General features: G+C 40.7%; 1 protein-coding gene across 1 annotated transcript in view; it reads left to right on the plus strand.

Annotated features, from left to right (window-relative positions):
• Window positions 1-26,509, plus strand: part of LOC127414712 (probable voltage-dependent R-type calcium channel subunit alpha-1E) — a 229,162-nt gene that overhangs the window by 24,087 nt on the left and 178,566 nt on the right. Inside the window, exon 2 of the mRNA XM_051652917.1 lies at window positions 15,244-15,510. Within this exon, the coding sequence (XP_051508877.1) occupies window positions 15,244-15,510 (267 nt within the window). The remainder of the gene's footprint in view (window positions 1-15,243; window positions 15,511-26,509) is intronic.

The raw sequence follows: 26,509 nt of genomic DNA on the forward strand, positions 1-26,509 counted from the left end.
CCCTAGTGGTTGATACAGATAATGCATAAAAAAATTGTGAACCTCTGGGTTATTTTTCAGGGATAGGTGAAAGTAGAGCACAACAGTAGGGTTCAGGAAGTAAAAATCTCATTCATGTTCTTCATTTCGATTTTTAGTGATGATGTGTAAACCTTTCACGACAGACCTACTATGATCTTAGATTGTTAAGCGTTAATATATGCATCTGTAGAAGACACAAGTTAGTGTTTCCTGGTGAAGAAATATGCTACCCAGTCAGAGAAGTTGCTGGAAATGGCAATCACGTCAAATAAGTTTAGCAGCAACCTCCCATGAAGCATTGTGAATTCTGTATTTGAGTCAGCCTCCCTACACTTTCAAACTAGTTATATTTTTGTATACTGTCTCTGCAATATTTTTCGATATACTTGGAACTGTAACATATTGCTTTTGTACTTGTAATGAATACCTTTGTCTTCTTTCTGATTTTCAGATAAGTTTTTGCTTTGAATCCAAGTTTGTAATGTAGAATCATCTCAGAGCTGATTGGTTTGGTTTATGCTTAGAACTTTTTTGAAATCCTAATGGAGAAAATTAATGCGGATAATACTTCCGGAACCAAGGATGCTAAAAAAGTGGGTTGGTCACTATTGTGCTCTATTATCATGGTCCTCAAGTGAATAAATCCCTTTTAGGAAATAAAGAAGTAAATAAAAGATATTGATTTTAGATGCCTGTGACTCTCTCAGTTCTATTGGTTGTGACCTTTATCTGTGATTGCACATTACATGGAATTTTATTCATATAATATTCATGCACCTTTCTATTTGATTGCATCATTGTTGAATCAAAATCCTAATTTTAATAACCTAATCACATGAAGTGATACTTCACTTACCACTACTAATCTTAACTGAACCCTGCTCAAAACATCACACACACTAAATAGAAATAGTGTTTGTTTTACTATATTAGTAAGGACATCTTATAGATGCAATGGTTTTATAGGGAGGTGATGATATTTGTATACAGAAACTTGCAAATATCAGTGTAGTTAAAGCAAAACAACACATGATTTAAGCAGATTTATGAACCTTTCAAATAGTGAGGACTTCATAAAATGTCCTCACAGGTTAGTTTTTTACATTTTTCATGTCAAATATATTTGTGAGGACTTTTTCCAAACATTTGCCCCTCACAAGTACAGCCAAACCTGCATACACATTTATTTTTCTATCATGGATAGTTTCCATTGACTTCTATTGTTTTAAAGGAATAGTTCACTTAAAAATGATCATTCTCCCCTCTTTTACTCACCCTTGTGACGTCTTAAACCCATATGACTTTCTTTCATCTGTGGAACACAAACAAAGATATTCTCAGATGTGTTTATATCCATACAATGCAAGTCAGTGGGGTCTAAAACTTTTAAGCTCCAAAAAGGACATTAAGGTAATCCTTGCATGGTTTAATCCATGTCTTCTGAAGCAATACAATCAGTTTTGAGTGAGAAACAGACCAAAATGGAACTCCTTATGCACTATAAATTACTATACAGGTGCATCTCAATAAATTAGAATGTCGTGGAAAAGTTCATTTATTTCAGTAATTCAACTCAAATTGTGAAACTCGTGTATTAAATAAATTCAGTGCACACAGACTGAAGTAGTTTAAGTCTTTGGTTATTTTAATTGTGATGATTTTGGCTCACATTTAACAAAAACCCACCAATTCACTATCTCCAAAAATTAGAATATGGTGACATGCCAATCAGCTAATCAACTCAAAACACCTGCAAAGGTTTCCTGAGCCTTCAAAATGGTCTCTCAGTTTGGTTCACTAGGCTACACAATCATGGGGAAGACTGCTGATCTGACAGTTGTCCAGAAGACAATCATTGACACCCTTCACAAGGAGGGTAAGCCACAAACATTCATTGCCAAAGAAGCTGGCTGTTCACAGAGTGCTGTATCCAAGCATGTTAACAGAAAGTTTAGTGGAAGGAAAAAGTGTGGAAGAAAAAGATGCACAACCAACCGAGAGAACCGCAGCCTTATGATTGTCAAGCAAAATTGTTTCAAGAATTTGGGTGAACTTCACAAGGAATGGACTGAGGCTGGGGTCAAGGCATCAAGAGCCACCACACACAGACATGTCAAGGAATTTGGCTACAGTTGTCGTATTCCTCTTGTTAAGCCACTCCTGAACCACAGACAACGTCAGAGGCATCTTACCTGGGCTAAGGAGAAGAAGAACTGGACTGTTGCCCAGTGGTCCAAAGTCCTCTTTTCAGATGAGAGCAAGTTTTGTATTTTATTTTGAAACCAAGGTCCTAGAGTCTGGAGGAAGGGTGGAGAAGCTCATAGCCCAAGCTGCTTGAAGTCCAGTGTTAAGTTTCCACAGTCTGTGATGATTTGGGGTGCAATATCATCTGCTGGTGTTGGTCCATTGTGTTTTTTGAAAACCAAAGTCACTGCACCTGTTTACCAAGAAATTTTGGAGCACTTCATGCTTCCTTCTGCTGACCAGCTTTTTAAAGATGCTGATTTCATTTTCCAGCAGGATTTGGCACCTGCCCACACTGCCAAAAGCACCAAAAGTTGGTTAAATGACCATGGTGTTGGTGTGCTTGACTGGCCAGCAAACTCACCAGACCTGAACCCCATAGAGAATCTATGGGGTATTGTCAAGAGGAAAATGAGAAACAAGAGACCAAAAAATGCAGATGAGCTGAAGGCCACTGTCAAAGAAACCTGGGCTTCCATACCACCTCAGCAGTGCCACAAACTGATCACCTCCATGCCACGCCGAATTGAGGCAGTAATTAAAGCAAAAGGAGCCCCTACAAAGTATTGAGTACATATACAGTAAATGAACATACTTTCCAGAAGGCCAACAATTCACTAAAAATGTTTTTTTTATTGGTCTTATGATGTATTCTAATTTTTTGAGATAGTGAATTGGTGGGTTTTTGTTAAATGTGAGCCAAAATCATCACAATTAAAAGAACCAAAGACTTAAACTACTTCAGTCTGTGTGCACTGAATTTATTTAATACACGAGTTTCACAATTTGAGTTGAATTACTGAAATAAATGAACTTTTCCACGACATTCTAATTTATTGAGATGCACCTGTAAATGTAGATGTATGAAAATATATTTGTTTGTGTTCTGCTGAAGAAAGTCATACAAGTTTGAGACAGCATAAAGGTTAGTAAATGATGAGAGAATTACCATTTTTGGGTGATGTATTTCTTGAAAACTGAGCTACTGATATTTCCCTAACTTTATTCTGTCCCTCAACCTACAGTTTACTCCTCAGTCAAAACTTTTTGCATTTAGAGTTAAGGACTGTTTGCTGGTCCCAATAATGTAAGCAAAACCTGACCCTCACAAACTCACAGTCAGCACTACTAGTCTTCCTCCTGTTCATCCACAGCCCCATCTGTCCCTACCCTGAATCTATGACTGATGCCCTTTTCTCTGCCAGCGGGGCGAGAGCTAGGCATGCCATCCATCTTCCCCCGCCATTTGGGTTCTATACCTCCGGGAAACCCTGCCAGGGCCATCTCTTTAGGGAGGCTTCTGAATGGTCACTGTAAAGGAAGAGTAATTTACAATGTTGCTGAAAACTGCTCTCTAGATTCCAGTATGAATAACTACATTAATTTCACCTCATTTAAATAATAAGAGCAGTAAAATGTATTATATGGAGATTGATTATTTAATCTCAGAAATAGGAGTAATATAATTTAGCATTGTTTAGAAGATCTATCATGCTTGTGAGAGCTTTTTAGAGTTTGTTTGAATAGCAGATTTCTGCTAGTTGTATAATTTTTGTCATAAGGTTTAATGCAGTCCAGTTATTAAGGAGCTCCCAGTATGGCTCATCGAGTACTGACGCTAACTACTACCCCTGGAGTCGCGAGTTCGAAGCCAGGGTGTGCTGAGTGACTCCAGCCAGGTCTCCTAAGAAACCAAATTGGCCTAGTTGCTAGGGAGGGTAGAGTCACATGGGGTAACCTCCTCATGGTCGCGATTAGTGGTTCTCGCTCTCAATGGGGCACGTGGTAAGTTGTGCGTGGATCATGGAGAGTAGCATGAGCCTCCACATGCTGGGAGTTTCCACGGTGTCATGCATAACAAGCCAAGTGATAAAATGTGAGGATTGACAGTCTCAGAAGCGGAGGCAACTGAGACTTGTCCTCCGCCACCCGGATTGAGGTGAGCAACCGCGCCACCATGAGGACCTGCTAATTAGTGGGAATTGGGCATTCCAAATTGGGAGAGGGGATAATAATTTTTTTTGTTTTTTTTAATTAGTATCATCCATTCAGACTTTCTGATTTCTGAACATTGTTTCTTTTACTAATTTAATGCTTCGATCAATTAACTCATAACACTCTTTACAAAATGTAAAACCAATACTTAAACTCTCAGAAACCATCAGTATTGTTTTATATCATCTCTATACTCGTTTGAGGTAGTGTGATGTGTGTGCATTATTAAATTAAATGATATACAGTATTTAGCATAATCTCAGACATGCTGCTTTCTATACAATGAAAGTAAATGGGGACCGATGCCGTCAAGTTGCAAAAATGTCATAAAGCACCATAAAAGTATTTCATAAGATTTGTGTTACTGACTTCTGTTACTGTCACTGGGATTTTCTTTTTATGCTGTTGCTGCAATCTCTTACCACTAGATAGAGCCAGTTGTCTGTCTTCTCTCACAGTGTCCAGGCACTGTAACATTTCACACATGCAACAAAAAGTAATAGGTGTGTCTTACAGTTTGTTCGTTTTTGTTTTTAACTCAGAATCCAAAAATGTTTTTTAAGATTACTGCAGAGAAAAAGCTTTTATGTGAATTCTAAGAAAGAAACTGTATGAAGCCAAAATAACAAAACAAGCAGGGATGCTACTTAACTAGACTGGGCTTGTATTCTACTGTGTCAAGCTGAAGAAGCATGACTAAGAAGATATGAAACATTCATGTTTGTCACACGCCACACCCCTAGATAAACATTAACGTCAGAGTTCAAGTGCAGTCATCTGATATATACTACCGGTCAAAATTTTTGAAACACTTCAAATTCTTTATTATATATATATATATATATATATATATATATATATATATATATATATATATATATATATATATTTTTTTTTTTTTTTTTTTTCACATTTCAGAATAATAGTAAACTCATCATAACTATGGAATAACATAAATGGATCTATGGGAATTATGTTGTGACTAAACAAAATCTAAAATAAATCAAAACTGTGTTATATTTTAGCATCTTCAAAGTAGTCACCCTTTGCCTAGAATTTGTAGACATGTACTCTTAACATTTTCTCTGGGATGATTTTTAAACAGTATTGAAGGAGTTCCCATCTATGTTGGGCACTTATTGGCTGCTTTTCTTTATTATTTGGTTCAAGTCATCAATTTCAAAAACTTTTTTTTAAATTAAATTTTAGTTTTGTAATTAAATAAATTAATATGGTGGCACAATTATATTTTTGTCTACAAAACTAATTTCAAACAAAGCCTTCAGATCAAAAGATTTTTAAGATCATGAGAAACATTTGAGTCAAGTGTTTCAAAAGTTTTGACCGGTAGTGTATATACATATATTTTAAATGGACAAAACAAGGAAAAATCTTCTCTGCTTTTGGATGAATGCAAACGGCACTTCAAATGTTCATACAAAGATTGCTGCCGTCATATTTGATTATATGTTTGGTGATCATGTACAACAATTAATATCCTGTTTCATGTTGTTGTTGATAGTCTTTTCTCTTACCCTATAAAACTGAGCATTTCTGTATCACTGCATAGGAAGGGAAAAACGACTGTGTGGCTTTAACCTTAGGTATCTCACAAATACAAACTCACAAATGTATATTTTTATGTAGATTTGCACAATTTGTGTCATTTCTGCTGTCTTCCAAGTTACAATCAGTTATCGTACACTAAATAGAGATTATTGTCTGAATATGCGGTTTATATAAGCCTGAGTTATGGTTACAGCCCAGTCAGTTGAGATGAGGAGAAGATGAGGCTGTTGCTAGGGAACAGAGGACAGAAAACACCAGCCAAATTACCTGATTTAGGGCTTGGTTGAAATACTGCAGTGATCCCATAGATGGTCTTTATTTAGTCTCTGTTAGTTGTGATCAAGTGTTCTTGTCAGGGATATGTGTGTTGCAGACACTTTTGTGTGACATTTCTAAGGTGATTATTTCAGAAGGTATCCGGGCTCATTTTGCAAGACAGCAACAGAGTGTGTGTGTGTGTGTGTGTGTGTGTCTGTTTGTGTGAGTGTGTGTGTGTGTGTGTGTGTGTGTGTGCGTATATGTGTGTGTGTGTGTGTGTGTTTTCTTGTTGAAAGAGTGTTCTTCCCATTTTGATTTTGATGTACAGTGTTAGGGACACTGTATAAGTTTAGTTCATGATCCCTAGTATGATATATTGGTGACTAATTCTTTATCAGACAATATTAATGGTCTTGACAGATTGACTGAAATTGGAAGCAGATAGTATCAGGGCATTTCACCCTCCCTTCCTCCCCTCCCCAATTCATAAGTGTACTCTTTATTTTAAGCCAGGTTTCAGAAGTAATTATCATGTGTATTTTGTTGGTTCATGTTTTTCATGTCTTTTATTTTGAAATTTCTAGTTCCTGTTTCATGTCATGTGGTTCCCTTGTCATGTGATTTCATGTTTGCCTCCATGTTCATGTGTCTTGTTTTCATTGGTTGATTGTCTTGTTATCTTGTTTAGAGTTCTTTGTGTTTATTGGTTATCCTCGTCATGTGTTCTCCCATGTCCATGTATTTAACCCTCATGTTTTCCATTGTCCATTGTCAGGTATTGTTGTTGTAACTTTGGTTGTTAATGTAACATTGTTTCCAAGTCAAGTCAAGTCGTTCATGTTTATGTTTTGTTCACGTTTATAGTCAGGGTTTCTGGTTATCACGATTGGAAATAAACTGCACTTGGGTTTTCACTTCATCGTCTTCGTCTGCCTGTCATTGCCTGCTGAGCTTCGTTACAGAATACCTGACCGATGCAATATGAACCCAGCAATTCAGCTTCTTCGCTTCACCAGGGAATCGACCCCTGGAGGATTACGTGGAGGATTTTTGCGCTCTGGCATGCCAGGTGGACTTTAATGAGGTTGCCCTCAAAGAAATTTTTCATTCTGGACTGATTGAGTCTATCTCTTTGCTGATGCCAGGTGGTCAGAGTACCCACAGCCTGGCTTCCTTCCACATTCACTGTGGAGGAGGCGGATGCCGAGCCAGAGTTCCATGTCATGGCCGCCGAGCCAGAGCTCCACGTCATGACCGCCGAGCAAGAGTTCCACGTCATGGCCGCCGAGCCAGAGTTCCTCATCATGGTCGCTGAGCTAGTGCCATCTTTTGCCCTGGATCCTCAGCCTGCTCCATGCCATGTCACAGCCACACCTGAGCCTGCTCCATGCCATGTCACAGCCAAGCCTGAGCCTGCTCCATGCCATGTCACATCCACGCCTGAGCCTGCTCCATGCCATGTCACAGCCAAGCCTGAGCCTGCTCCATGCCATGTCACAGCCACGCCTGAGCCTGCTCCATGCCATGTCACAGCCACGCCTGAGCCTGCTCCATGCCATGTCACAGCCACGCCTGAGCCTGCTCCATGCCATGTCACAGCCACGCCTGGGCCTGCTCCATGCCAAGTCACAGCCACGCCTGGGCCTGCTCCATACCATGTCACAGCCACGCCTGGGCCTGCTCCATGCCATGTCACAGCCACGCCTGAGCCTGCTCCATGCCATGTCACAGCCAAGCCTGAGCCTGCTCCATGCCATGTCACAGCCACGCCAGAGCCTGCTCCATGCCATGTCACAGCCACGCCTGAGCCTGCTCCATGCCATGTCACAGCCACGCCTGAGCCTGCTCCATGCCATGTCACAGCCACGCCTGAGCCTGCTCCATGCCATGTCACGGCCACGCCTGAGCCTGCTCCATGCCATGTCACGGCCACGCCTGAGCCTGCTCCATGCCATGTCACGGCCACGCCTGAGCCTGCTCCATGCCATGTCACGGCCACGCTTGAGCCTGCTCCATGCCATGTCACGGCCATGCTTGAGCCTGCTCCATGCCATGTCACGGCCACACCTGAGCCTGCTCCATGCCATGTCACAGCCACGCCTGAGCCTGCTCAATGCCATGTCACAGCCAAGCCTGAGCCTGCTCCATGCCATGTCACAGCCACGCCTGAGCCTGCTCCATGCCATGTCACAGCCACACCTGAGCCTGCTCCATGCCATGTCACAGCCACACCTGAGTCTGTTCCACGCCATGTCATAGCCACATCTGAGCTATTGGACCTGGAGATGGTTCCTGCCCTTGTACCCACCCTGTGGATGTTTCCTCAGGATCAGACAAGGGGAACTTCTGACCCTCTGAATTTGCCTAGACCCTCCGAGCCCTGGACTCTGCCTTGGTTATCCAAGTCCTCAGTTTCACCTTGGCTCTATGTCCCTTGGGCTCCACCGTGGTCCTTCGGCCAATCGGCTTCACCGGGGTCCCTCGTCCCTCCAGCTCTGCCTTGGTCAGTTAGTCACCTGGCTCCACCTGAGCTCTCCTATCCCACAGCTACGCTTCGTCAAGCCAAGCCTGCAGCTTCACCGGGGACCTCCTTCCCTATGGCTCCACCTTGACCCTCAGTCCCACCGGCTCCGCCTCTGTCCTCCAATTCCCCCAGCTCCACCTTGGTTCTCTGAGCCTTGGAAGCTACCTCGGTTCTCCGAACCTCCGGCTCCACCATGGTCCTTCAAGCTGTCGGCTACTCTCCAGGCACTAAGTTCCTTGGCATTGCCCCTCAAGTGTCTCACGGCCCCCACCTTCCACGGCTCTGCTCATCAAGCCTCTCAGGGTCCCACTTTCCATTGACTCTGCCAGGCCATGCTCCACGTCATGTCTTGCCTAGCCACGCTTCAAGACCCCCCCAGCTCCCTACAGATCTTTGGGTTTATGGCATGTTTAATGTGTTTTGTTCATGTGTTGGGGCGTCGGGAGCCGCCCCTTAGTGGGGGGGGATATGTCATGTGTATTTTGTTGGTTCATGCTTTTCATGTCTTTTATTTTGAAATTTCTAGTTCCTGTTTCATGTCATGTGGTTCCCTTGTCATGTGATTTCATGTTTCCCTCCATGTTCATGTGTCTTGTTTTCATTGGTTGTCTTGTTACCTTGTTTAGAGTTCTTTGTGTTTATTGGTTATGCTTTCATGTTTTCTCCCGTGTTCATGTATTTAACCCTCATGTTTTCCATTGTCCATTGTCAGGTTTTGTTGTTGTAACTTTGGTTGTTAATGTAATGTTGTTTCCATGTCAAGTCAAGTTGTTCATGTTTTGTTTTGTTCATGTTTATAGTTAGGGTTTCTGGTTATCACGATTGGAAATAAACTGCACTTGGGTTTCTCACTTCATCGTGTTCGTCTGCCTATCATTGCCTGCTGAGCTTCATTACAGTAATAAGAAGCACATATTTTCTAATGTGTGTTATAAAGAAGTCCAATTTTTCTTTAACCTCTTCAACTCTGCAGACCTGCCAACGGGTCCAAAAGGGGGCACTATGTCGTGAAAAAAGTTTACGCTTAACATTTTGAAGTCTCTGAATACAAAAATCAGGCATATGAGGTATTGTTTGAAAGCTTAGAATCTGAACTTTTCATAGATAACCATCACTTCTTCATTTATTTTACATAAAATAACAAAATAAGGCCTGAAAACATTTGCGTCGCAAATCAGCGCCACCTAGAGTTCATGTGGTAGAAATATGAATATGAATAAAAGTCTTTCAAATAGCACTTAAATAGACAAATCATATATCAGATTCAAGCTCTCATTCTCAGGAATGCCACTGTACAGTTTTTAATTTTTTTATTTTGCCGCAATACAATGGTTTGAAAGATTTAAAAAAAAAAAAATCACAATATGAAATATGATATCTGATATCAAATACAAACATCTCTTTTATGCGCTGATAACTGATAGCTTAAAACGTTATATCTGCTTTAACCTTATGAAAAATTAGACCAATTTTGGGCAGTTAGTCCACATTATATATGTAAATGGTGAGCTTTTTAATTTGAGTGTGAAAAATTGCAGGCGGCAGCCCAAAAATGCCCCAGAGTTGAAGAGGTTAAGCTTGTTGATTGGAGCTTCATTGTGGACACTTTTTAACCCTTGTCACACTTGGGATGGTCGTGGGTCATAAATTAGATAAAACAAGCACAATTTATGTCATCTTCACTTCAATAAAAAAACTGCATTTCAGTAAATTAAAAGTGTCAAAACATAAAAATTTGTCATGCATTTGGGGGCCTCTGATGACATCTCTTGGAATAATAAAAAAAATTACATGAAATGACAACTATGGCCAGTAGATGATTTCAGTGCTCTATGCATTGGCTGATCTCTATAAGCTCATGTTCTAACAAGCTTAATTTCTAGATATTATCACAAGTTATGCATTGAATATATATTTAGACATTATAAAAAACTATTATTTGCCAAATTGTAGCCTTTTTTTCTAAACTACTTGTGTTGAAGTGTCAGATTTTGCAATTATGCTCCAATATGCTGTCAAACCTGACCATGCTGCCACATTCAAATCTGACTGTGCTACAAAGAAAAGACAGAGTAATTATTATGTAACCTGTCATTTATTTTAAACATCAAAATTCCACCATAAACTTTGTCATTTGATCTTCAAATCTAGTGATGTGCAAATGTTCGTGTGGTGGTTAGGTTTAGGTTTAGAGGAAGTGTTTGAAAATATAAATTATTGTTAGTCTGATATGAAATCAGTGGAAGTCAATGAGAGATAACTAATATAGTCAAACAAACCTGTATGTGTATGGGTGTTAGTGTGAGGGGGTGTGTTTTCTGCATTGTGGATGTTTTATAGTCTCACCCCTTCATTTACTGTATTTGTGGTTGTGTTCTGCATTGTGTCTGATTTATTGATTTGTATTTGACAAAAACAAAACAAAAATCCTCTGTATTTTAGAATTTCCCATTCATTTCTTATGGCGGGTCCAAAATGACCCAGAACATCACAAGTGCTCCCTTTTTATTTTATTTTTTTTGGACAACCCCTTAGACTTATCGAATCAAGTCCAGATTTTTTTATTTTGTGTGTGTGTGTGTTCAAATAGCTAGTGTCCAAACACACAATATGTTGTGTTTTTGGTTATGCAATGAAGTGTACTCCACAATCTGGATGTATTGTTAGCTGAGAATATACTGTAGATTTCAGATCGAAGTTGCATTGTTTTCAAGTGTCTATTTCACACCTGCTGTGTGTCTTTGGTTTTGAAGGGGTAATGCGACATGAGAGCCAAGTGTTTGAGTGTGTATGTATTTGATCACAGCTGAGAAAGGTGTCTTTTGCTGAGTGAATCCTGTGTAGCCAACAATGGGATGAACAAATTAGAAATTCAAGGGTGTTCAGTCACCATGGAGACCACTATTATGATGACAAGGACACTATATTATGTGGGATCAGAGATGTCTTAGAGGTTCATGCCTTTTATTTAGCTTTTAATTAGTAGGAACTAAAGTGCAAAACTTAAACAGAGAGGTCAGGGTGTAAAGATTTCCCTTGGACTGAGGTGCTAAAAGAATTGTCAAATTAATTAGTTGTTTTCTGTGATCAAACACAGACCCTCTGGACAGAAAAAGAGAGAGAGAAAGACTAAAAGAGAGGCAATTACCAGTCTAAACATGACATATTTTAAATGTTTTTTATTATAATTAAGTCAATAGTGACAATGTAATGTATACTATATTGGAAGTAGTACCCTAAACATGATCTTAAAGGAATTGCTTACCTAAACATGAACATTCTTCCATTGTTTACTTTATTTTCAGCGAATAACTTAAATTTTGGTATGTTAAAAAACAAAGCGATTGTATGGCTTCAGAAGACTCTGAATATAGCGCATGAGTCAAATTGACTACATTTATGATGCTTGTATGGTGATTTTGGTCCTATTTGGAGCTTCGTTATGTGTAAAAGAGCTGTGTGAAGATTCTTTATAAATGCTCCTTTCGTGTTAAAAGGTAAAACAATGGGTTTGGAATGACATGAGGGTGAGTATATAATGACATATTTTATATTTTTATTCCTTTTACTTCCTATAAAAGTACTGATCTGAACAATTTTTCTTGGTCTCTCATTTAGATGTCTGCCGGCACAATGTATCACCCTGATCCATTTTTCTTTGGAAAAAAGAACTGAAAGTCCTAGTTTCTCTCCCTGAGCACAGTCAAGCTGTATTCTGTTTAGGCCACTCCCATGCTTTCCATAAGGCTTATTCAACAGATTATTATGAAGACGTGTTGACATTTGGTGAATGCATATGCTACAGTGTTTCCTTCCTGCTTCTTTCATTCTCCCATTGTCTCTCTCTCACTCACTCTCTGACACACATTCACACTAACACTTTCTCTCACTCTGTCACCCTTGCACACACTCATACACACTCTTTTTCCCACCCCTGCCATGGAGCAGATCTGTACTTCACATTGTATGGAGGAACTGGCCACTGAAGGTGGACTCTATAGCAGCTCTGGAGTGAGACCGAGTGTTTCTGTGTGTATGTGTGTATGTGCTTGCTCTGTCTTATTTATAGTAGGTCTCAATATAGGGCACCTGCTGAAATGTACTTCTTCACTAACTCATTTCAACTGGGATTCAACTGCACTATTTAAACATGTCTGTAATTAGGGCAAAGGTTACAACGTTTCAGACAGGCATTCCCTGGAGGGTATTGGAGATACTGAAGTCACCATCTGTATTTACATTTTATTCCATCTGCACATCTTTTTTGTTTTCTGAATCATTTGTTTTCTATGCACTTCTGGGAGAAAGAGAAAGGACAGAAGTCTATTTTTATCCATCTTGCTGTACTGTTATTTAGATAATTACCTCAATCTAGAATGATCAGCTGGGTCATTGGACTATTGCAGTTCCCACAATAATTTTTATTAGCCACATCTATTTTTTTCCCGCTCTACGAGATCTCTCATTTTGCAGTTTACTATTATTAGCAGGTCCTCTCTGGCCCTCAAACAGTTCTGCTCATTAATTTTAAGCAGATTAAGTGACAGAAAGCAATGCCTCACTGTCTCGCCTCACATTTGTCGAGTGCAGTTATTTGCTTTCAAGTGAGTTTATTATTTGGTTTCTTTGTGAGAAGAGAAAAAAAGAGAATATATTTGAAAATGTTGTGGAATCGGTCATATCTATTGACATATCTATTGACTCTGTTAAACAGTAGCAAAGCAACATCTTCACTATGTGGATGTTCATTAAACAATGATGTGTTTTGACTCATATTCAAGAAAGTACAAGGTGCAATTGAGTGTTCTTAAAGGACAAATGCAGCCTACATTGCACCTGAAAAATGATCTCTGAATTCCAGCAGGGTTGTTCAACTGATAATGTCTTGTCTTGTTTCTTTGTGTCAATTCATGTTGTTACCAGGCCAACAGGCCCAATCTCACACACAAGATATCAGTAGAACTTGCAGGCACACCGGAACAGTGACTTTTAAGCCCCAATTATCTCTTGGCTCAAAGCAAGCTGAACGAGACGCTCCAAGAATAGAGATGTTTTTTAACGCTATCCGGAAATCACTTGGTAGAGGTGTCTGTTGTGAGATATAAGAAGTTTTTACAGCGCTTGTAAGAATGCATTATACTGACATGCCTCAAACATTCTGTTTAAGGGATTGTTCTTGTAAAATTATTTCAAGACTTTGTTTCTCTGTTCGAAGTACAAAAACCACACAAACTTTTTGAGTGTTTTTCTTCCAAAATAAAAATAAAAATCTATTGAAAATTCTCCAAAGCTGTTATTGTTTTCTTCTACGGGTGGGTGGGCAGTCCATGTCTGCTGTGGGTGCGTTCCATTCAGAATGTCTTAGACCTTACCATCCACTGTGAATACTTTGGAGGGCTGAAAGGTGTGGAGTTTAAAAAAACAGTCATTCAGAACTTGGAAATTCTGTTAGAAATGACATCACATTTATGCCGTTTAGAGCTAAGGGATTATCTTTTCAGCAAAAAGGTGGGAATTGACTTCATCCATTGTGATTTGTTTGGATCGTGAAAAGTGATTTCTATGAAAGATGGTTGGAGGGGAGGGGATGAAGTGGGTTAGGTGACGTCAACCGAAAAGTAGTTGAAAAAAGGATTATGAAGAAATAACAAGAATAACAAGCACCGATTTTTTGTACTCCAGTGGCTCATGCACGATAACAGATATTTTACGAACTAAACAGTTAAAATATTTAAAATTGACCATAAATTAAGGTGAAAAAGTTATTTTGAACCTTTTAACGCTCGTGGTCTTAAATATAAGAACGGTACAGTAACATGAAATAACCTGTTCGAATTGCCGTAGATGCAGGGTATTTTTCCCGCCTTCTGAATAATTCAAGCGAGCGAATAACAGTCGGAGAGCACAGAGAAGCAGCACGCGCTCAAACACATTCGCGCTTTGATGAGGGGTGGACAGGTGCGCGTGCCAAGCTTAAACAAACCACATTCGCGCCTCCCTGCACACACAGTGAAGATGGAGCTTGTTGAACACTGTGGTTAATGCGCTACAAGATCAAATAAAAACATAACATAAACATAAATGAGATGGAAGAGTGATAGAGGACTGAGAAATAGAAGCTGAGGGACTCGCTCATTTAACATGGCGTTTTAATACAAGAACATGGGCAGTGCTGATTTGTACTTTTCTTCAGCAAAGTATTTGCTTTCCTCCTCTTAAAAAGAACATATTCATGGGATGTACGACTGGATATTCGGATTATAAAACGTTTTATTCCCCACTGTACTTTCAGGTAATGTTTCTTTTGGTGTTTTGGCGCTTTCATGGCTTTCTGTTTGGAACAAGCTACATGTTGCGCTTTTTGGAGGATGATGAAGTCGTCGTTTAATTAATCTGTATTCATAAAAAATAAAAATAAAAACACCGAATCTGTGAGGTTACGATAAACTCTTGCAGTGTTGGATGGTTATTTTCAAGTCACCATGTGGATATCATTTGACTTTTTTCTTTCTTTTTCTTTTTCATTTTTTTTATTTTATTATTATTATTATTATTATTTGTGCATCTGCTGAAATACACTCAGCCTTGTTTTCTAAAAGGCTATACGATTTCTCTGTTTTTGCCCCACACAGAATGGCTCGGTTCGGAGACGATGTTCCCGGTCTTTTTGGAGCCGGGGATGGTGGGTCGGAGCGCAGTCGGAACCTGGAGGCTCCGGCGGTATCCACAGGTGGAATTTCACCAGCTTTCAAACAGACCAAAGCGCAGCGAGCCCGAACCATGGCCCTGTACAACCCAATCCCAGTCCGACAGAACTGCTTCACCGTCAACAGATCGCTCTTCATTTTCGGAGAGGACAACATCATTAGGAAGTATGCCAAGAAGATAATAGAATGGCCATATCCTTTTTTCAGAACGGTAAAACACGCCCTACCCCCCCCACACACACACACACACACACACACACACACACACACACACACACACACACACACACACATGTTGGTGTGGCTATCCTTATAAGGACTCTCCATAGACATAATGATTTTTATACTGTACGAACTATAGATTCTATCCCCTAACCCTAACCCTACCCCTAAACCTAACCCTCACCCTCACAAAAAAACTTTCTGCATTTTTACATGTTCAAAAAAACATTGTTTAGTATGTTTTTTAAGCGATTTGAATTATGGGGACACTAGAAATGTCCTCATAAACCACATTTATAGCATAATACCCTTGTAATTACCAGTCTGTAACCTAAAAAAAAAATGTCCTCATAAACCACCCAAACCCACCCACATAAACACACACACACACACACACTCACACACGCACAGTGTTGACAGGATGCAACAATGCGTTGTCAATGTGTATTTACAAAAGCACATTCTCTTCTAATCTGAAACTACAAATGGTTTGCTCTTGTTCATACTCTTGTACATTGTCTCCAATCTCCCTTTTATTGTACCAAATGTACAGAAGTTGTTGTTAAATAATATATAAAGTGAAACTTCCTGTTTTTTGCTGCTTCTTTTTAACTTTCCAAATATACTTCATATTAAACTGCATAATTCACAGAGCAAACTAACGCATTTCAGGACCATGGACAGGGACAATACACTAGTCAGAAGAGGGCAATTGTTCATCTGAAATGACTAACCCAGGGCCATTTTTAAATATTTATTAATGCAACCCTGGGTTATGTTGTTCCATGTTTCAGACTGTTCATACTTTACCCTGGGTTAGTAATGAATCATGGGTAGTCAGGTTTTGAGATCTCAAAATGTACATTGTGAACCCCGTCTGTGGAAATGTTGCCAGTATTTAAAAATGCAGGGTTGAATGTGGTGCTAACCTCCTTTGAAAATGAATTTGCGTGAAACATTGCTTAAAGGAATATTCAGGGTTCAATACAAGTTAAGCTCAATCAACAGCATTTGTGGTGTAATTTTGATTGCCACAAAAATTAATTTTGACCTGCCCCCCATTTTCTTGAAAAAAAGCAAAAATCTGGGCTATAGTGAGGCACTTACAGTGGAAGTAAATGGGGCCAATCAGTATACATTAAAATACACACAGTTTCAAAAGCGTAGCCTCCAGACATAAAAAATTTGTGTGTTAACATGATTTTAGTATGATACAATTGCCTACTAACCTTTTCTGTGTAAAGTTATAGCCAATTTTACAATATCATTGCCATGATGATGTAGTCAGCAAACCTTAAAACGACTTTAAAAGCAATGATTTACACAACAGCTCAAATAATACAGAAGAATTAATCTAAGTGTTTTTATAAAATTATAAGCATCACATTTCTGCCTTGAGACCCTCCAAAAATTGGCCCCATTCACTTCCATTGTAAGTGCCTCACTGTAACCTCGAGTTTTGCATTTTTTAAAGAAAAGGGCAGACGCGTCGAAATAATTTTTTGCTGTCGGTTGAGCTTAACTTGTATTGAACCCAGACTATTCCTTTAACCCAGGTATTAAAAGAAATGAACCCTGTGTTAAGCATAGTGTGAAAAAACCTACAGTATAGAGGTTTGTCTTTTGGGTTGTAGCATCTCATATTATAGCCAGACAGTATGTTCTATGTACGAAGAGGTTTTTATTTTGTGTGAACTTCTGGAGTAAATTAATACTCTGTTAAACTGCTAAATGATAATGAAGATGCATGTAAACAATTGTTGATTAGTTTGTCAGCGGAAGGGAGAGGTATACTCACAACAACATATTCCCCACAGGAGGTGTTTGGCCGTGTGTAATTGATTATAGACTTTAAAATGCCTTAGTGTGATGTAAAAAAGGCGTCTCTCTGATACAAATGAGATGAGTCAGTGACAGGAGAAGATAAGGGTGTCGACCATAGTTGTCACAGGTGGGAACCACTGGACAACTGTTGGGTTTTGATTGGCCCTTTTCAATTCCTATCATGGCAGACTGTCCAGTAATTAGGGAAGGTCAGACAGATGATGGCATTTAATTAAAATAGGCAGAGGATGGTTTATAATTGCACATTGTCAATTGGTCTGTTAAGCCACCGTGAATTTATGTGACTCGTTTTGTAATGCACCATACAACTGATTTACTCAATGACTGTAAAGAATCAGTAAATGTCTTGCTGTAGTCTAGCGTGATGTCACTGGTGGTCTAAAGCTTTACGATGTTTTAAGGTTCAATGTTATTTTAAGGGAAAGTAAGACCAAATGTTAGACAAGCCATCTTCAGGCAGAGCACATTGTGTGTTTATAGGGACATTTAGTAAAAAAAAAAAAAAAAAAAGATTAATGCTACTTAGACATGAGAAACCTTGGTGTCTCTAATCACATACTTGAAAGTCTGTTTATTTATACAGTATATTAATAGGCTTAAAATTAGCTCTGGTTTACTTTGAAATTTGATGCTAAATTTAAAGCGATCTAAATCAACTAATCTTTATTTGCTGAGATGTCTTCTCTCACATGCAGGCGAGGGCTGTAAAGTGTAAACCAATCTGAGCCTTAAACAGAGGCGTTCAAATGTAGAGAGATGTTCAAAACATATCAGCATATGTTTATCCCTGCGCTCAATTGACTGAAATCCTTTACTTATGTTGAATAGGAGGGATTAAAGCTGGCCCATCTGCTGATCATGTGACAAAAGGTTTGTTTGTAGTTTTTTGTATACTGATGGCTGTTTTAAGAAACTAACATGTTTAATGTTACAAGCACTACAGCAGCTTAGTAAAGAAAGGAGAGCCATTGATGCCTGTGATATCATGGAAATGTGCCCATCCATGGTGATTGATATGATATTCCCCTTTCATTTGCGAGAGCATGACTCAGTGTACAAGCATGTTGGAGTTTGTGTGCATGTTAAATTCAATTATAGCATCTATCTGGACTCAACTCTCTCGTGTATCTTATGGTTCACTTGCAACATAATTCAGGTGTCATTATCTGCGATCACCTTTTGAAGCATTGAAGCATATAGTCACACATCGCTAGCTCTTAGGCTGAGAGCTTTGGGGGGCGAAGAGATGGAGGCCCTGGTAATTGTGATGTAATGACTTGGCATTGCCCCAAAACAAATGCAACTGCAATTTGTCCCTTAGAGAGAGTAGAAAACCATGTCTCTTTTGGAGTAATATTCAAGTGTGCTAAATGGAAAGATCAACTGTGCAATTAAATGCATGTTATAGGCCAGGGGTCGGCAACCTTTTTGGCATGAAGTGCCATTTTTTATTTCTTTGTTAATAACTGTGCCGATGACATACATGTATGTAATGTATGTTAAACATATTTATTAAAATATTTATTATGTTAAATATATATATTTTTTTACTTGAATCAAAGCAGTTAATTTTGATGTTACCATATGAAGCGCATTTTAGGCTGCTTTTTGTCAGTGTATGTATTTTAAGTTTGAGTCCACTATTAAAAATCAAATTCTATTCTGTGTTTTTCTAATTTAATGCAGCTTATTTTTCAATACAAAATATATTGTCAGCATAAAGTTTCAAAATCCTGCAAAAATGGTGCAAATTCTGCTGATCCATGTTATCCGGTGTGATTTGTGAATGATCCATAGAGCATCTTGACTGTCTTAAAGAAGTAAGGAAATCTGACCTTTTGTGCAAAATGAGTTAACACGGTTAATTTGCATATTTAATTAGTGACCTAAAAAATTTGTGGAATCTTAAATATTTCTTTAACATTTTATGACTTAAAATGGTCAAAATCCTGAAACTTTGTTAATTTCCATCTTTAATTTAGATTTTGAATCAGACTTTTGAACTGCACTATGTACGTTTTTTCTTTTCCCTTATAAATGTAGTTTTAGTTTGAGAGTCACCATCATTGTGGTTTAAGTAGCATTTATGCTAGTCTGAAAAATCCAACATCATTTGCATATCTCCTTATTTACATTGTGTTGTTCTGAAAGCAAAAAAATATATAAAATAAGAAAATAAAATATTTCCTCCACTCAACTGCACAGTACAACCGACGCAAAGTGGACGCGTTTACAAGCACTGCCTGAATTGGTCTGTGCAATGCTATCAGCAGCTTGTGATGCGCAAGTGGATTGCAGTGCTCGTCTAGCTCAGTCTCGTCACACTGTAAAGGTGCACTAAGGAAGGTTTTGCTAATTAAAAAGTTTTACACATAAAGACATGAATAGCATTTTTTAGAAATGTATTAAAATGATATACACTCACATGAGATGAGATTCCAGTCATATCAGAAACCCAATAAAAGCAGTTTGATTTTATATGGAGCGGGTTGCTCCCTCATCAGCGCTGCCATGTTGACAGCACATGACACTGTGTCATGTAGTTGACTAAGTTACTACCACTAATAATGACAATAATAATAACACGCTTACTTTATATAGCACTTTCAGCCAATGCTCAAACATAAAAGTACATGCAAACAAAATAAGCAAACCAAACAATAAAACAACAAAGACAAATATACTTACTACAAACAACAAGTCAATAGTATAGTCCAGAGTGATGATATGGTATGATCCACCAGACAGTCCAAACAGAGTAAGTCTGTCTGGTCATGGTCCAGCGCGCAACAATGTGCAAATATTTGTTTGGATTGGATACAAAAATGTCCGTTATAGGGATGTATAAATTATGAGATGGATAAAAACACAGACTAAAAGTAATAAAACAGAAAATAAACAAATTCGGTGTGATGCGACAGCATTCCAGGACAATGAGTGTCAGTATAGATTCCAAAACCGCACGTACTATTGGGACAGATGGGACGAGTAAGAGCCAGCTAAAAATGACTTAGTGCACCTTTAGTGTTTAGCTTCCCATTCAGTTCATAACCACATAAAACACACTGCATGATTATGAGGAAGGATTACACCAAAAGAGTAGACTAGCATGCAGGTGCCAGGGACTTATACAGTTAAAATACTAGTTCCTCTCTCTCACTTTTGCTTGTGTGCCAGTCATTACCCCTCTACGTGCCAGTGATGACATACATGCCATAGGTTGCAGACCCATGTTATGGACACATTATGGTTTGGATTTGATATAATTATTATTAGCCAGTGATAATCAGCTGTGCAATACAACATTTAAAAAAAAAAAAACATTTCAGTACTGTGCAAAAGCTTTAGGCACTTAAGATGTTTAACAAAAACATTTGTCTTAAGATGGTTATTTATATATTCAGCTTGAATGTGTCAATAGGAGATATACATTTTATTCTCCCAAACATTCCTTTTGCAAATAGAATAGAATAGGTGAACAGGGAGCCCTGCAACAGATGGCATGGCCCCCACAGAGTTCCCCTCTGAACATCAAGTCAGTCTGGGATTACATGAAGAGACAGAAGCAACTGAGACAACCTAAATAGATAGCAGAACTATGGCGAATTCTCCAAGAAGCTTAGAACATCCTATCTGCCAACAATCAAGAAAAACTGTCTAGGTGTCCCTAAGTGAATTAGTGCTGTCTTGAAGGCAAAGGTGGTCAAACCAAAGGTGGTTTTTTTTTATGCCGTTAATTGATAAATGAAAACTATTTATGGCATTATTTTAGAAGGAATCCTCAATATGCAAAATTTTTCAAAAGTGCCTAAAACTTTTGCACAGTACTGTATATTTTGATATTTCCTTTTTGCCTTTTAACCACGTAATTATAATTTAACTTAACAATGTATTCACCAAAAGCTGTTGAATAAGACTTTTCTAGGTGCATATAATTGCAAGACATTGTGACCTTCCCAAGGGCGAAACGACTCCCATGCCATACACACATAGAGTATATCAAACCCTTTTTGAGTATTTTGAGTGTCTCTTTAGACATTGATGATGTCAGTCACAATGTCATCAGGACCCTACTGCTGATGATGTTATGATTTACCCAAGGTTACCATGAGCTGTTATGTAGGGTTTTTTTGTTGTTGATTTTCTCCCCTTTTCTCCCCAATTTAGAATGGCCAATTCCCAATGCACTCTAAGTCCACATGGTGGCGTAGTGACTCGCCTCAATCCGGGTGGCGGAGGACGAATCTCAGTTGCCTCCACGTCTGAGACCGTCAATCCGTGCATCTTATCATGTGGCTTGTTGATCGCATTACTGCGGAGACATAGCGTGTGTGGAGGCTTCACGCTATTCTCCGCGGCATCCACGCACAACTCACCACGCGCCCCACCGAGAGCGAGAACCACACATTATAGTGACCACGAGGAGGTTATCCCATGTGACTCTACCCTCCCTAGCAACTGGGCCAATTTGATTGCTTAGGAGATCTGGCTGGAGTCACTCAGCATGCCCTGGATTCAAACTCGTGACTCCAGGGGTGGTAGTCAGCGTCAATACTCGCTGAGCTGCCCAGGCCCCTCACTGTTATGTAGTGTTTATGATTTCACAATTGTATTAGCTTAGACAAAATGACCCTTTAGTGAATCAAACAAAATCGTGTTAAAAAAACCCATCTTGCTCCAATTTAGGTGAGTATCTCCCACAATATGTTCTGTTGTTTGAGAGTACAAGTCAGCATTTGCATGTGGTGCACAGTAACTGGACGCTGCATGATACCTCATGGAATGTGATCAGATCAGTGTTAATCTTAATTGTGGACTGAAACGATTAGTCGATGTTATCGACAACGTCGACAATAAAAAATTGTTGACAAAAATCTTCATTGTCGAATAGTCTTTTGATCTCATTTAACGTAACATGAGATCACATTAAACTCTAATGATGACGCACGAGAGCAGCACTGCAGCTCGTGCCTGACTGAGGAGAGGAAGAATTACACAGCTCACAGTCCAGAGCTTCAGGTGGTGTAGATCACAAAGTATGAGAGAATTATAATGCAAAAATTCAAAATAAGTCAATACAGAAGCACACTCGTTGTGGAATAAGCGGAGCTGGAGCTCTTTAAAGGAAACACCCCGGCATTACATCTTAACTCTTGTGCGCTGTTCGGGTCTTTTTTGACCCGTATTGATTTTTTTTCTTTAATAAAAAATAGTATCCTTTATCTGAGTGGTACAAGACTTGGTGACTTTTCCTCCACTAGCTATCTGAACACACTCACCCACACAAAATCTGGACTTGATTCGATAAGTCTAAGGCAGGGGAGTCAAACTCGGTTCCTGGAGGGCCACAGTCCAGCAGAGTTTAGCTCCAACCTTAATTAAACACATCTGAAGCAGCTAAAGAAGGTCTTCAGGAGTGCTTGAAGATTACAAGGAGGCATTTTAGAGCAGGGCTGGAACTAAACTCTGCAGGGCTGCAGCCCTCCAGGAACTGAGTCTGACACCCCTGCTCTAAGGAGTCATAAAATAAAAAAAAAAACAACACTTGTGATGTTCTGGGATGCGATAATTTTGATGTTTGAAATAAATGACAATTAACAAAACAATAACTCTGTCTTTTGTTTGTTACACAATCAGATCTGACTGTTGAGCATTTTCATGCTTGACAGCATATTGGAGCATCATTGCAAAATCTGACACTTCAACACTTCAAGTGGTTTAGAAAAAATGCTACAGTTTGACAAATAATAATGTCTAAGTATATTTCCAATGCATAACTTGTGATAATATCTAGAAATTAAGTTTGTTACAACATTGGCTTAGAGAGATCAGACAATACATAGAGAACTGAAGCCATCTATTGGCCACTGTTGTTATTTCATGTAATTATTATTATTTTTTTATTCCAGCAGATATCACCAGAGAACCCCAATGCATGACAAATTGTGAGTTTTTTTTTTTTTTTTTTATTGAAGTGAAGATAACATAAAATGTGCTTGTTTTATATGAAAATGAATGGTGTATTTTAGTAATTTAGAGCTAAATAAGGTCTAAATACCATAAAATCCCCCCAAAAATGCACAACTTTAGAGGCAGCGGTTAAGGCTCTGGGTTACTGATCAGAAGGTCAGGGGTTCAAGCCCCAGCACCGCCAAGATGCCACTGTTGGGACCTTGAGCAAGGCCCTTGACCCTATCTGCTCCAGGGGTGCCGCATCATGGCTGACCCTGCACTCTGACCCCAGCTTAGCTGGGATATGTGAAAAAAAAAAAGAATTTCACTGTATATGTGCAAATGTGTGATAAATAAATATAATTATAAATTATTTTAATTTGTACATATCTTTAAAAAACAAAGAAATCCCCCCCCAAAAATATAAAATTTTTTACGGGTCATTTTTGACTCACAAATGAACAGTGCACAAGGGTTAAATGCAGTTCCCTATCTGTCACTCACTCGAAGTTGTGTCGATGTAGTGACACTAGGGGTCACTCTTGGGAGCCCGAGACAACTCTGGTCTTTGATAAAAGGCCAATGAAAATTGGCGAGTGGTATTTGCATGCCACTCCCCCAGACATACGGGTATAAAAGGAGCTGGTATGCAACCACTGTTTCCATATTCATGACTGTTCATTCACATCTGCTGGATCTGACGGCACATTTCAGCGGCTTCTCCCTCGTCTGCACTGGTGCACTGCAGAGAATGCCCCTGGGCGCTTCGGCTGAAGTAAGAGTATATTTCTTTAAAAGAGTATATTTCTCTAAAAGAGCCGCACACACGGAACGTCTTTTTAAAGACGCGTTTTTTTAAAGATGCCTTTCCTTGTGTGTTATTCCTGGTTGCGCTCATTATCTCTCACCTTCTGATGGTCACGATCACTGTCTTTCGTGTCTGGGCACTGCTCATGCGGAGACAGCGTTCGTGGATGGGTTATGTACTCATTGCGAGGACATGTCCATGGCAACGTTGCAGTCGTGGCTTGCCTTCGTAAGAAAGCAAGCCACCCCAGAGGCTCCCCGCCTCGGTCCTTTTACCCACGGGTATGAGGCCAGCGCGGCTAGCACTGGGGGCGATTTGGGGACTTCAATGGGACCGCCTCCGCCGGGTATCCCCCCGCGGACCTTCCACTCCCCAGCACGCTTGTCTGCCCCGATCGGGCTTCCGGATGAGTCCGCCGGCTCGTCTCACGGCGAGTTCGACCTCTTATTCGGAGCCCACGAAAGTGATGAGCTCTTGAGCGCAGCATCGGAGAGCGGGCTCGTCCAGTCGGATGCGGAAGCCTCAGCTGGGCTCCTCCCTTCGGGTGCGGTCGCCCGGTCACAGGCTGACGTGGAGATGATTGGTTCCTGGGCTCGCGGCATCGCTCAAAGCCACGCCCCACCCCCGTTCCTTTCTTCCCGGAAGTGCATGAAGAGCTGACAAGGATGTGGGAGGCACTTTTTACTGGTGGGGTGGACAAGGGCTATTTGGCAATCCCCCGGTGGATAAAGGCACTCGTGGTGCACCTATGCCCGCAGAGCGCCGTCACCTGGCGCGGGTGCCCAAAGCCTCCGTCCAAGGCCTGTAGGTTTACGTTGTCTCTGACGGCCAAGGCCTACGGTGCCGCTGGACAAGCCGCCTCCGCCCCGCATGCCATGGCTCTCCTGAAAGTCTGCCAAGGCGCTAAAGGAACTGCACGAGAGTAGTTCCGCCCCAGGATTGGAGCCCACCGCAGGAAGCAGACGCCACCCGTCTCACGGCCGCCAAGAACCCGTGAAAGGCATTAAAGCACCCTTGAGACGGGCGACCCAGGGACGACGAAACACGCTGCTCTGGAGCTGGTAAGCAGACCTCTCCATCCCCCAGAATCTTTTTGTTTCCTTTGCATTTAATTGCGCTGCATGTCCAAGTGGCTGCAGTACCCAAGAGTTCAGCAAGAGTGGTTTCCTTGTTCCCTGGGTCACATATCCGGTGTGCACGACCACCGTCCACCACTCTATTTGGCAGGTTTGGCGCTCCAGCGGCGGTCTTCTGCCCCTGAGCGCCTAGCTGTGGCACAAATCCGCCCCCGATGTGACAGTCTCCAGGGGTCACGAGGACAGGCCTCTTCCTCCCCCGTCCCAGGCTGTTTTGGGGGTGGTCACAAGTAGCCAGGTAAGTGCTTTGGTGTCCCTAGACTCAGCACGGCCACGACATGGTGTGGCACCTTAAGCTCCACCTTGCCACGAGGCCCCAACTGCCGGTACCCCTCCTACGGAAGGGTGCGATAGAACCTGTCCCTCCGGCCGAGATGAAGAAGGGGTTTTACAGCCCCTACTTCATCGTACCGAAAAAAGGCGGTGGGTTGGACCTGCGAGTACTGAACCGGGCTTTACACAGACTCCCATTCAAGATGCTGAAACAAAACGCATTCTGGCGAGCATCCGGCATCAAGATTGGTTTGCGGCGGTAGACCTGAAGGACGCGTACTTCCACGTCTCGATTCTACCTCGACACAGACCCTTCCTGTGGTTTGCATTTGAGGGTCAGGCGTATCAGTACAAGGTCCTCCCTTTCGACCTGTCCTTGTCTCCTTGTGTCTTCACGAAAGTCGCAGAGGCAGCCCTTGCCCTGTTAAGGGAAGTGGGCATTCGCATTCTCAACTATCTCGACGATTGGCTAATCCTAGCTCACTCTCGGGACATGTTGTGTGCACGCAGGGACTTGGTGCTCTCACTCCTCAGCCGACTAGTGCTTTGGGTCAACTGGGAAAAGAGCAAGCTCCTCCCGGTTCAGAGCATCTCTTTCCTCGGTTTGGAGTTGGACTCAGTCTCTTTGACAGCGTGCCTCACGAACGAGCACGCACAGTCGGTGCTGGCCTGCTTGAAGGCGTTCAAAGAGAAAAACTCACCGAAACTCTTTCAGAGGCTCCCGGTGGCCACCTCGCTCGGGTTGATGCATATGAGACCACTTCAGCACTGGCTTCAGACTTGAGTCCCGAGATGGGCATGGCGCCGCAGGACACATCGCGTGGTCATCACGCCGGTCTGTCATCATCTTTTCAGCCCTTGGACGACCTCTCGTTTCTACGGGCAGGTGTTCCCCTAGAACTGGTCTCCAGGCGCGTCATGGTCACGACGGACGCCTCCAAAATGGGCTGGGGCG

Source organism: Myxocyprinus asiaticus, chromosome 24 (assembly GCF_019703515.2).
Source record: "Myxocyprinus asiaticus isolate MX2 ecotype Aquarium Trade chromosome 24, UBuf_Myxa_2, whole genome shotgun sequence".
Classification (NCBI taxonomy): Eukaryota; Metazoa; Chordata; class Actinopteri; order Cypriniformes; family Catostomidae; genus Myxocyprinus; species Myxocyprinus asiaticus.